This window comes from Epargyreus clarus, unplaced genomic scaffold, assembly GCF_041222505.1.
Source record: "Epargyreus clarus isolate Ecla_fem2 unplaced genomic scaffold, WU_Ecla_fem_2.2 ptg000027l, whole genome shotgun sequence".
Taxonomy (NCBI): Eukaryota; Metazoa; Arthropoda; class Insecta; order Lepidoptera; family Hesperiidae; genus Epargyreus; species Epargyreus clarus.
This window is the reverse complement of record NW_027332234.1, coordinates 1,336,555-1,349,894: the sequence shown is the minus strand read 5'-3', so window position 1 is coordinate 1,349,894 and position 13,340 is coordinate 1,336,555. Positions and strand designations below refer to the sequence as shown.

Here is a 13,340-nt window from a genome sequence, read left to right as displayed (position 1 = left end):
CATGGAAACTTGTGCCCAGACCTACTTATATATTTGGAGTTAAAATTACCTAAGTATATTACAGTTCTAGAATAAAATAGATAACAGTTCATTTTAAATGGAAGGTAAGTCTATTATATATAGTGAGTAGAATTACGGATATTATGCGTTACAAAGTTATCTTTTCTGCGAAGAAACCTGTCAACTCTGTTGTATGGCTTCGTGCAGCCAGTTTCTGCAGTTAATTATTCTTATATAAAATTACATTCGCGGAAGTAACGTACTAAGCCATTCTTCTTTTAAAAAGTATAAATATTCCAGAAAGAAAATGAGTAGACTTTTATAATGCAAACGAGCACTCAGTCTACCTTTTGGTTCGTGCGTTCTAGACATTTATTACCAACTTCAGATAGGATTGAATTGACTAAGGTCAGCCATAGATTTATTGCCGTCCTTGACAACGAATAGAAAAACTTGTCTGTCTCTCCACACACTTCAAACCGAAACACAGGGGCGCTTAATTATTCTGTTAATAAAAATAAGTATGAAGACTTCGAACCTTGAAGGGCTTTACCAGCTCTATCTTCGAGTAAGTATTGTAAGGTTGGGTAAAACGGATCCCCCTTCGCAGATCCCTAACCCTGACTCCTGGTAAGATGAAACCAACGAAGGTGGAAGCGGCTCCCCAGCTACCAGATGTAAGGGAGTGCTGCGTGGCTGGTGGAGTCACCCACTTTGGATGTGTGGACAAGCTCTGCGATCCTACCAAGACCTTCGAGATTGGCGTAAGTTGGAACACACTGGAGATGGTATCATGGGTTTTTGTACACTGGTTTTCATATCCACTTTAGGATTCCCGCAGAATTACATGACTATGAACTGACAGTCAGGCCCGAAAAAAAAAACTTTATTTACTATATACTTAATTAGCCAACAATTGACGTTGGATCTTTACGTAGCACAACAATAAAAAAATATAATGACTACGTAGATCATAACAGTTTGTAAGAGTTTCCGAAATAACAAAATTAAGTCTTAAATTTATGAGTATATAATTTGTTACATATTACTTTTAAACACCCTCTACGTTGTTAAAAAATATCGTTAAGTCTGGCTCAAATATTATCAAAAGAGTTTCTATTGAATAAGACTTTAAAACAAACACAATTTCATTGATACAATGTTAAATATATAAATAATGTTATGAAACGTCTTTTTCTAGAATGTACGACGATTTTAAGAAACCAAATCATCAAAATTGTTATTACTATCATTATATACGTTCATGTCTCATTATAATATATAATTACATAAGTATGTCAAAAGAAATTCATGAATATACATTAAAATCTCATTAAACGGCACTGAAAATCTTTATGACAGACAATCATTTTGGTCGCATTTTATCGGCACAGACTTGGAAATTTTATAAGTGTGCAATTCACACCATATTTCATTCGTTCAGTTTTTGGTTCTGAATATCATTTATGTGTTCATCTATATGTACTGTGATAATATATGTTTCATTAAAATTGAACAAGTAACGGATTTCGGATCAGCATTCAAAAAACTTAAGATCTAAAAGTGCTTGAAAGACGGTCACTATTATCATATACTCAAGCAGCTAACCAAAGATCAACGAAGTGTCATATTTGGAATTGGACATTTCTTTTCTTATAAATTTTCCTTGAGATCCATATATTAGTAAAGATTACTCACTCCTAACAAGAAAATGTAACCAGTTGAGAATTGAAATAGTTGCGTAAAAAAGTTTTGCTACGTCTCCGTGCTAAAATGTCCCTAAAATATTTGAAATACTTATTAATTTATTATGAAAATTACGCAGTATTAGTTATTTATTCGTAGATATCCTCTAAAATGTTTTTTGTTTCTCAAGAATTCAAAAGCCTTTTGTAGCTTCATTCAATTTCAAGGCGGAGTATCTTTACTTATCGAAGATGATAACTATATCCGAAATACACACTTGGTCAATACCATCCCGCACGATCACCTCATTGTGGCTAACGCACAATCACCCAACCACCGGGTATTCTAACCGGCAGCTGCAGGTCACAGATCTGATGATCTGCGCTCCGTGGGCCGGCGTCACCTTCGGCTGCCTCGCCAACGGCATGGACCACACGCCCTGCTGCCGCTCCCGCGGGCTGCCGGAGCCCTGCCTGCCCTTGTGCAGCGGGAACATTACCACCCTGGATTTCAACCACTTTAAGTAAGTCACCCTTCAAAACCTTAAATACCGTAAGTAAGTAAGTCTACCATACCTTAAGTAAGTCTGCCATATCTTAACTAAGTAAGTCTGCCATACCATACCTTTCCTATTATCCCTTTAACACTCTTATTTGGAATGGCGATTCTTTCCGAAAAAGATAGATTCATGAATTCGATGTGTGATATATCGATTCTCCAAAAATCGATCTTCGAGCTATTCAGGGTGAAGCGAAAAAAGGGTCGTCAGGATCCACACTCACTGAAAAAGGTATCCGTTAAAAGTTAAAGTTCCTTTTTATATTTTGAGTTATTGAAACGCAAACAACTGTCATCAGCTACTTTTGATAGCTAATTTAACTTTTCGTTAAAGGATATTAGGTCATTGAGACCGGCTGGTAATAATATTCAATCACCTTCGAAAAAAAAACGAATTTCGATTTTTTTGGATAAAATATCGATTCACTGAATTTATCCATTACTGGAGATTGATTAAAATAATGGATCTTTTATGTCCAAAAAACTAGATTCTTCGATTAATCGATCTCAGATCCCAGTCATGATCTTAAAGTATAAAATTCTCTTTATCAATCTTGAAATGATTACTTTTTGCGTAGTTTTAAGTGTTTTGTTATTCAAAAGTATCCGACTTCCAAATTCTTAAGTCTTAGCACAATTTATTATTACGTTACGGGAACTCACTTTCAGAGCACTTGAATACAGTAGGAAGGTAATTTATTTGATAAGTTATTTTATTTGCCGTATGTTTTTGTTTACTATCTTCGTTTGTTTACTTTCAGTTCACCTAGTAAGATATAATTAAAGTTTACTGCCATCAAAGTGAAACTATCCTTAGATGGTAAGTGGCTACTGCCGCCTATGGACATCTGTAATCAACCCGAGATAGGATTAGATATTCCTACCTGAGGTCGGCCGCAGTTGCGCTGCTATCCCTAAAAACTAAATTGGAACGCCTCGGAAAAGCATGTCTCCCTTACCAGACCCTGCAAACCAGAACACAGCAGCGTTTAACACTGCTGTTATGAGGTAGAAATAGACGTGGCGGTGGTGCCGCCGGAGTCGAACAGAGCCAAACAAGTGCCAGAAACCACTGAGATCTCTATGACTTTGCTAATATAAATATGATCAACTCAGGTGCCTCCGCTTCATGTCCTCCTACACCAACTGCCTGCTGCAAGGCTACGGGGTGCTCCCCGGGCCGCCCTCCCGCCTCCACCTCACTAACATCGACACTGACTATGCTGTGGTGCACTGGGCGGCTCCAGCTGCCTTGGCTGACACCGTGCAGTTCTACAACCTGCACTACAAACCCTTCCAGGGTGACGAAGATTATAGGAGTTTGAGGAAGGTATGGGAAAATTTATGTCATTGAAGATGAACAAAACCTAATGGGACTTTACGTTCGCAAATAATTATTATATAGTACGCTAATAGCACTCGTCCGCAGTCCCGGCGATAATATGGTATAGCATACTTAGTTCCCTATATTGGAATTAAAATCTTTGTTAGTACGTTATATAACTGTACTTCCAGATAAAGTCGCATCGTCTGTCAATCAGCGTTAGTTTTATTAAGTAGATTCTTACGTAGACCTTGATGGGACAAGCCCTTCTACAATAAAGACAGTTATGGAGTTTACTCATGAAATTTTCACTTAGGTTCAATCGCCATACATTCTGGAAGACTTGGAATCTAACACTGATTACGAGATTTATGTGGAGGCTGTCAACGAACACGGTGTGGGAGAAGCTTCACCCAGACTCATCTTCAGGACACAGAGCCAGGTAAATTCTAGGTCTTATAAAAATACAACTTTTACTTAAACATATTTTACATAAAGTACATACACGCACATGCTCACATACACATATGTGCATGTGAGCATGTGCATGTGAGTGTAATTAACTATTATAAATATTATGTACACGAATCAAGGAAAGGAAATGAAGTACCAATTTATTGCACTCAGTAGTTGAAGAAACGACTTACTATAAGGTGGTCAATCTTTTTAAGTGTAGCACTATGATAGGATTTTGAATGTCCTGGATTGTACTGACATATACTAACATCCAAAACCTGGAACAGAAAAATAAATCTTCATTTCTATCCTACATCCTAGTTAGTGTTATTCAAAGACCGTTACATACAAAGTAGACACCATTTAAATAAAATTTTCCCAACATAACTCACTGCTTCCTCACCAGCTCCTAGAAGAAGAAGAAGAAGTAGCGAACGCATACAATGTGACCGCTTGCTGTGAGCGTGTGCAGCTCGCCGGTGTGTGCATGCCGCTGTGCTCGTACGATGCGAAGATGTCCGATCTCAGGACCTTAGCGCCCTTGTGTGCGCAGGAGTTCCATAAGCTACTGCGGTGCGGCGCTGGTGGTGAGTTATAGCTTGTATACTATGTTTAAAATACTTATTGCAAGTGAAGGAATTTATTTAAATTATGAGAATAGTAATTTATAATCATAACTTATGTATATTGTAATGTTGTTGGTTTAAGTTGAAATAAAAATAAAATTGTACACTTTTGTACTAAGCAATCTATAAGTTTTAGTAATTATGATAGTTATTACAAATCTGTACATTTTAGTGAAATATCTAAAACGAAACTCTAAAATTAATTTCACGAAATTCTGTAATTATAGTGTATAATTTAAATTATTCCTATGAACATTTAGATTTAAATATAAGGGACAAAATTAGGCAGCGATAACGCCCCGGAGCGAGAAATTCAACCTGCGCGTGGGGCGGCAAATTTGGTCTATGTTGCAAAGGGCAAATTTACTAAATTTAATATTATGTATATAATGTTTTACACGACCAATTGGGTTACCATGCCAAACGATTAATTAGGCCTTTTCTATGTGCAGCGAACTTCGATAGACAAACTTAAATATATTCTGAAACCGTACTGGACTCGAAATATATCGTAAACTCGATCTAACATGGCGTAAAATATAATATAACTTGAAGGTGTTTGAACCGTCTCTGGTTCGTCTCCCGCGGCACCACCGCCACATCTGTTTCTGCCTTATAACAGCAGTATTAAGCGCTGTTGTGTTCTGGTTTGAAAGTGATAAGGGAGAGATATTTTTCTGAGGCGTTCCAGCTTAGTCCTCAGGGGTAGCGGCGCATCTGTGGCAGACCTCAGGAAGAGAATATCTAATCCTATCTGGGGTTGTTTCCAGATGTCCATACGCGGCAGGAGCCACTTACCATCAGGTGGACTGCATGCTCGTCTGCTACTCCTATATTAAAAAAAATAAGTTGCTATTAGTAATCTGTGCAAAATTGTTATTTATTTAAAATTATTAATCGTAAATAATTCCAGTTACATGTATGTCATGTAACATTATTAATGAATGTCTGCTACTCGTATATTATGATGTCGTATGGTGCAGGTCGCAACCACGAGGAGTGCTGCGCGCGGCGCGGCGTGCCGGCGGCGTGTCGCGGCGTGTGCGGCGGCGCGCACTCCGCCGGCCTCAACACCTGCGTGCCCTACATCGGCAACATCGTGCAGTGCTTCGAGGAGGGTGTGTACCTTTTTTTTCATGGGGAAACCCTTCATGGGTTCCTCTCAGCCGCGGGGACAGCGGAGAGGATATGCCGGACTCCTACCGGCTAAAACCCCACGGTGTTCCTCTGTACGCCCTTTGTCAGGACCACGGGTACGCTAGTAGCACTCGTCCGAAGTTTATAAATTTTTCTTTCTTTTTTCATGTTCTCCTTTCTCCCTTTTTCCATTTTATTTTATTTCGTATTTATTAGTTTTTTTTTAGTATAGTTGTACCGCCTTCAATTTTTGTGCACATCCCTAAGGTTGACTGGGAGAAAATGCTATTTAGCATTAAGTCCGCCTTTTGTACCACACTGTTTTTAACATAATCAATAAAGAGTAAATAAAATAAAAATAAAATAGAATATAAAAGTAAAGGTATCCATTATTAAAAGGGTGTGTAACCTTAACCGTTACCTTGACACTGTATGTTCTTGGACCTAGCCTTAGCTTGTTACTGTACCTCATCGAAGATCGTTCATCGGTTACCTTCTTCCGTACGTAGCTGGCTTTGCCCTGATGTCTTCTTGGACCGTATCCTTAGCTTGTACATTGAAACAAGGTACTAACCCTCTCTAATAATCATCCTCGACAACATTTCTCTGTAATTTCCTTTTTCCGGTATCTTCAGTGACTTTAGGCTACCTTATCTTGTTCCAGGAGCTTTTCTAACAATCTTTCTCGATTACCATGCTCCGGTACGAGCACGTGAGGTCATATAAGTGGCTTACCTTGTCCCGTTATCCTCTTAGACCTTAACCTTCCTTACCTTATTCCAATACCTTATCTAACTTACAATCCTTACAACTTTCTTCGGTACGCCGTATATTCTTTCAAAGATAATATATTTTGCTAAAATAAGATCTTTTGTATATTTTGCTATTGTATCTTTTCTGGCAAGTGATAACAAGTGTACAGAAACCACATATAAACAGCAGAACAGAAATTTCATGTTCTTAGTCAAAACCCTCCATGTTTCTTAACTTATCATTTCAAATTTATTTTTTTGTAAATTAATCACATTATTCAGGTACTGGTATTCTCCCGGGGCCGCCGAGAGAGCTCCACGCAGTGGTCTCCAGCGACAAACTATTCTTGGACTGGACAGCGCCGCAAGATGGCGCTAACGCTTCCTCCTACACGGTCCACTGGCAGAAAGTCGGCAACAACTCACAACCTTACTATTATAACACTTTGCAGCTTGACAATGTTAGTATTACTCGTACATCAAAAAGTCTTAAAGTCTACCTTTCGGTAAACAATTTTCGGTTTAGTTTTTCTTGGGCATTCATTAATGGCGTGATTAAATCTTCTTGAATCTTACTCTAACATAATACAAATGGGACGAATTATAATTATAGGATAATTCATTACATGTAAAGATATGTATCTACATTGATCAATAAGTATGTATTAAAAAAAACATTACAAATTACCTTAATAGAAATAAATAACTGTCTAATGACTACACAACCGTACCAGATCTTACTCTAACTTTCTAACCTAACCCAACCTCACTGTGCAGCAAATGAACGTAACGGAGACGATGGCGCGCATCGATGGCCTGGAGGTGAACAGCACCTACCACCTGTTCGTGGTGGCCGTCAACCAGCACGGCTCCTCGCTGCCGTCCAGCATGCTACTACTCAATATCACTGAAGGTAAGGTATACGGTATACCCTAAGGTAGAAAACCCTCAAATTTTGATTCATGTGGCAGCAGTATATACTAACGTTATGGTTTGAAAAGTTTAGTACGGAAAACACTAGAGACATTTCAACTTCGGCTGTTATCAGCAGTGTCAAAATGTTGTGTTCTAGCTTGAAGTGAGTGGAAAGGCAAACTGAACTTAGATAAAGTTTCAAATTGATAGGCAGTAAGGACTTCACAACAGGCCAAGAGAGAATTGGTAGACTTCACACACTTTTCCTTCCACAATTAGTAAAAAGTGAAAAATCAGAAGACCTAAAGCATATTGGAAAGCCAAATCGCTATCAAAATATAAGATTTATTTTAACATCGCTAGGTGCTCGTAGCATCAAACTATGTCGTATGACGTAATATCGCGCAATATTAGGGTACCTGCAAACAGCTCTCAGGCGCGAAGCGTCGCTCTTCTGCGCTCAATCTCGTTTCTTAGCAATTTAGCTTATTACTGATGCCGCTCGGGTTTTATGAAACTTTCCTACAAACATCATTTATACATACATAATATTATCTACATATTTTTAGTATAAAAGCTGTGATTCTAAACGATTACAAATTTATAGTTACAAGCGCGAGTTTTATTAAAATATCGATATAAAAACTTAAGCAATTTAAACAATGAGGAATTATTATAGTGCTCTAGTACTTCTTAGCCACAGCTCACGCCGGCAAACGTCGCTGACGGTCGGCGACAGTCGCTAACGATAGGCGCCGACGGCTTTCTTTAGCGACTGCCTGCGGCAGCCTGCGACCGTTGGCGAAGTTCGTCGACTGCCGTTTACAAGTGTCGCTTACTGTCGTCCGTATGCATTATAGCAGCTTCTCTAACTTTTCCCAAGGCTTAGAAAGTCTAAAACAATAATTTAATCATCATCATTTATAACAGATACAGAAAACAAGGAGGTATCGGGTATTCCCTCGCCACCACACTCGCTGTCGGTGGCGTCGCACTCCGCCACGTGGCTGACGTTAAGCTGGCAGCCGCCGCAGTTCTCGCATCCCGACGAGAAGCTCACATACACGTAAGTTCGCTATTGATTAAGATCTGTCCATACATTTACTTGAATTTATTAAGTAAAAGTATTTCATAAAAACAGACTGATGGTTTGCTCTAAAAAGCTTTGTCAACAGGGTGTTAGTATCAGACTTTCATCACTCCACGTACTTCATTTTCAACGTTAATGAAAAAAATACTAAAAATTTTGTCTTTACTTAAAACTATGAGAAACCCAAAATTTTGAGCTCTACCCTTTATACATAACTCACCTCATTTTTAAGATTTCACATATTACAACTTAATTTCCACGCATTAAAACCTCACTTCAATTTTAAGCAGACCATTTTTAACCTCATATTTACATTTTAGTTTCAAACTCATACTCTAAATCAATTTAATCAAACTCACATCGACTAAAACCGCATCTTATCGCTAACCTTGACAAAAAACTTTCCGTACCTCTATATCTCGCACTATGTGACCAAACCTCACATTGTAGTGTATTCACGTTGAGATATACCCCTCACTCTAACACTCGGCGCTCCCCACAGCCTCTACTACAAGTCCCCGAGCGGCGGCGGCAACATAACCCGCGTGGCGACAGCGGTGCCGGGCCACACGCTGGAGCGGCTGGCGCCCAACTCGCAGTACGTGGTGTGGGTGCGCGCGCACGCCGCCGCCGGCGACTCGCTGCCGTCCGAGACGCTGCTCGCCTGGACCGACCCCGCCTACCCCGCGTTCGTGGAGGTGAGCTAGTGCAACATGACCGCGTGGCACCAGTGCCGGGCCACACGCTGGAGCGGCTGGCGCCCAACTCGCAGTACGTGGTGTGGGTGCGCGCGCACGCCGCCGCCGGCGACTCGCTGCCGTCCGAGACGCTGCTCGCCTGGACCGACCCCGCCTACCCCGCGTTCGTGGAGGTGAGCTAGTGCAACATGACCGCGTGGCACCAGTGCCGGGCCACACGCTGGAGCGGCTGGCGCCCAACTCGCAGTACGTGGTGTGGGTGCGCGCGCACGCCGCCGCCGGCGACTCGCTGCCGTCCGAGACGCTGCTCGCCTGGACCGACCCCGCCTACCCCGCGTTCGTGGAGGTGAGCTAGTGCAACATGACCGCGTGGCACCAGTGCCGGGCCACACGCTGGAGCGGCTGGCGCCCAACTCGCAGTACGTGGTGTGGGTGCGCGCGCACGCCGCCGCCGGCGACTCGCTGCCGTCCGAGACGCTGCTCGCCTGGACCGACCCCGCCTACCCCGCGTTCGTGGAGGTGAGCTAGTGCAACATGACCGCGTGGCACCAGTGCCGGGCCACACGCTGGAGCGGCTGGCGCCCAACTCGCAGTACGTGGTGTGGGTGCGCGCGCACGCCGCCGCCGGCGACTCGCTGCCGTCCGAGACGCTGCTCGCCTGGACCGACCCCGCCTACCCCGCGTTCGTGGAGGTGAGCTAGTGCAACATGACCGCGTGGCACCAGTGCCGGGCCACACGCTGGAGCGGCTGGCGCCCAACTCGCAGTACGTGGTGTGGGTGCGCGCGCACGCCGCCGCCGGCGACTCGCTGCCGTCCGAGACGCTGCTCGCCTGGACCGACCCCGCCTACCCCGCGTTCGTGGAGGTGAGCTAGTGCAACATGACCGCGTGGCACCAGTGCCGGGCCACACGCTGGAGCGGCTGGCGCCCAACTCGCAGTACGTGGTGTGGGTGCGCGCGCACGCCGCCGCCGGCGACTCGCTGCCGTCCGAGACGCTGCTCGCCTGGACCGACCCCGCCTACCCCGCGTTCGTGGAGGTGAGCTAGTGCAACATGACCGCGTGGCACCAGTGCCGGGCCACACGCTGGAGCGGCTGGCGCCCAACTCGCAGTACGTGGTGTGGGTGCGCGCGCACGCCGCCGCCGGCGACTCGCTGCCGTCCGAGACGCTGCTCGCCTGGACCGACCCCGCCTACCCCGCGTTCGTGGAGGTGAGCTAGTGCAACATGACCGCGTGGCACCAGTGCCGGGCCACACGCTGGAGCGGCTGGCGCCCAACTCGCAGTACGTGGTGTGGGTGCGCGCGCACGCCGCCGCCGGCGACTCGCTGCCGTCCGAGACGCTGCTCGCCTGGACCGACCCCGCCTACCCCGCGTTCGTGGAGGTGAGCTAGTGCAACATGACCGCGTGGCACCAGTGCCGGGCCACACGCTGGAGCGGCTGGCGCCCAACTCGCAGTACGTGGTGTGGGTGCGCGCGCACGCCGCCGCCGGCGACTCGCTGCCGTCCGAGACGCTGCTCGCCTGGACCGACCCCGCCTACCCCGCGTTCGTGGAGGTGAGCTAGTGCAACATGACCGCGTGGCACCAGTGCCGGGCCACACGCTGGAGCGGCTGGCGCCCAACTCGCAGTACGTGGTGTGGGTGCGCGCGCACGCCGCCGCCGGCGACTCGCTGCCGTCCGAGACGCTGCTCGCCTGGACCGACCCCGCCTACCCCGCGTTCGTGGAGGTGAGCTAGTGCAACATGACCGCGTGGCACCAGTGCCGGGCCACACGCTGGAGCGGCTGGCGCCCAACTCGCAGTACGTGGTGTGGGTGCGCGCGCACGCCGCCGCCGGCGACTCGCTGCCGTCCGAGACGCTGCTCGCCTGGACCGACCCCGCCTACCCCGCGTTCGTGGAGGTGAGCTAGTGCAACATGACCGCGTGGCACCAGTGCCGGGCCACACGCTGGAGCGGCTGGCGCCCAACTCGCAGTACGTGGTGTGGGTGCGCGCGCACGCCGCCGCCGGCGACTCGCTGCCGTCCGAGACGCTGCTCGCCTGGACCGACCCCGCCTACCCCGCGTTCGTGGAGGTGAGCTAGTGCAACATGACCGCGTGGCACCAGTGCCGGGCCACACGCTGGAGCGGCTGGCGCCCAACTCGCAGTACGTGGTGTGGGTGCGCGCGCACGCCGCCGCCGGCGACTCGCTGCCGTCCGAGACGCTGCTCGCCTGGACCGACCCCGCCTACCCCGCGTTCGTGGAGGTGAGCTAGTGCAACATGACCGCGTGGCACCAGTGCCGGGCCACACGCTGGAGCGGCTGGCGCCCAACTCGCAGTACGTGGTGTGGGTGCGCGCGCACGCCGCCGCCGGCGACTCGCTGCCGTCCGAGACGCTGCTCGCCTGGACCGACCCCGCCTACCCCGCGTTCGTGGAGGTGAGCTAGTGCAACATGACCGCGTGGCACCAGTGCCGGGCCACACGCTGGAGCGGCTGGCGCCCAACTCGCAGTACGTGGTGTGGGTGCGCGCGCACGCCGCCGCCGGCGACTCGCTGCCGTCCGAGACGCTGCTCGCCTGGACCGACCCCGCCTACCCCGCGTTCGTGGAGGTGAGCTAGTGCAACATGACCGCGTGGCACCAGTGCCGGGCCACACGCTGGAGCGGCTGGCGCCCAACTCGCAGTACGTGGTGTGGGTGCGCGCGCACGCCGCCGCCGGCGACTCGCTGCCGTCCGAGACGCTGCTCGCCTGGACCGACCCCGCCTACCCCGCGTTCGTGGAGGTGAGCTAGTGCAACATGACCGCGTGGCACCAGTGCCGGGCCACACGCTGGAGCGGCTGGCGCCCAACTCGCAGTACGTGGTGTGGGTGCGCGCGCACGCCGCCGCCGGCGACTCGCTGCCGTCCGAGACGCTGCTCGCCTGGACCGACCCCGCCTACCCCGCGTTCGTGGAGGTGAGCTAGTGCAACATGACCGCGTGGCACCAGTGCCGGGCCACACGCTGGAGCGGCTGGCGCCCAACTCGCAGTACGTGGTGTGGGTGCGCGCGCACGCCGCCGCCGGCGACTCGCTGCCGTCCGAGACGCTGCTCGCCTGGACCGACCCCGCCTACCCCGCGTTCGTGGAGGTGAGCTAGTGCAACATGACCGCGTGGCACCAGTGCCGGGCCACACGCTGGAGCGGCTGGCGCCCAACTCGCAGTACGTGGTGTGGGTGCGCGCGCACGCCGCCGCCGGCGACTCGCTGCCGTCCGAGACGCTGCTCGCCTGGACCGACCCCGCCTACCCCGCGTTCGTGGAGGTGAGCTAGTGCAACATGACCGCGTGGCACCAGTGCCGGGCCACACGCTGGAGCGGCTGGCGCCCAACTCGCAGTACGTGGTGTGGGTGCGCGCGCACGCCGCCGCCGGCGACTCGCTGCCGTCCGAGACGCTGCTCGCCTGGACCGACCCCGCCTACCCCGCGTTCGTGGAGGTGAGCTAGTGCAACATGACCGCGTGGCACCAGTGCCGGGCCACACGCTGGAGCGGCTGGCGCCCAACTCGCAGTACGTGGTGTGGGTGCGCGCGCACGCCGCCGCCGGCGACTCGCTGCCGTCCGAGACGCTGCTCGCCTGGACCGACCCCGCCTACCCCGCGTTCGTGGAGGTGAGCTAGTGCAACATGACCGCGTGGCACCAGTGCCGGGCCACACGCTGGAGCGGCTGGCGCCCAACTCGCAGTACGTGGTGTGGGTGCGCGCGCACGCCGCCGCCGGCGACTCGCTGCCGTCCGAGACGCTGCTCGCCTGGACCGACCCCGCCTACCCCGCGTTCGTGGAGGTGAGCTAGTGCAACATGACCGCGTGGCACCAGTGCCGGGCCACACGCTGGAGCGGCTGGCGCCCAACTCGCAGTACGTGGTGTGGGTGCGCGCGCACGCCGCCGCCGGCGACTCGCTGCCGTCCGAGACGCTGCTCGCCTGGACCGACCCCGCCTACCCCGCGTTCGTGGAGGTGAGCTAGTGCAACATGACCGCGTGGCACCAGTGCCGGGCCACACGCTGGAGCGGCTGGCGCCCAACTCGCAGTACGTGGTGTGGGTGCGCGCGCACGCCGCCGCCGGCGACTCGCTG

At 49.5% G+C, this 13,340-nt stretch overlaps 1 protein-coding gene across 1 annotated transcript in view; it reads left to right on the top strand.

The window, feature by feature from the left end:
• LOC140753681 (Ig-like and fibronectin type-III domain-containing protein 2) overlaps positions 1-13,340 on the top strand; it is a 181,067-nt gene that overhangs the window by 152,279 nt on the left and 15,448 nt on the right. The window contains exons 10-19 of the mRNA XM_073088411.1: positions 611-764; positions 2,043-2,209; positions 3,361-3,574; positions 3,885-4,010; positions 4,431-4,611; positions 5,634-5,768; positions 6,822-7,000; positions 7,317-7,452; positions 8,385-8,520; positions 9,047-9,242. Coding sequence (XP_072944512.1) covers positions 611-764; positions 2,043-2,209; positions 3,361-3,574; positions 3,885-4,010; positions 4,431-4,611; positions 5,634-5,768; positions 6,822-7,000; positions 7,317-7,452; positions 8,385-8,520; positions 9,047-9,242 — 1,624 coding nt within the window. The remainder of the gene's footprint in view (positions 1-610; positions 765-2,042; positions 2,210-3,360; positions 3,575-3,884; positions 4,011-4,430; positions 4,612-5,633; positions 5,769-6,821; positions 7,001-7,316; positions 7,453-8,384; positions 8,521-9,046; positions 9,243-13,340) is intronic.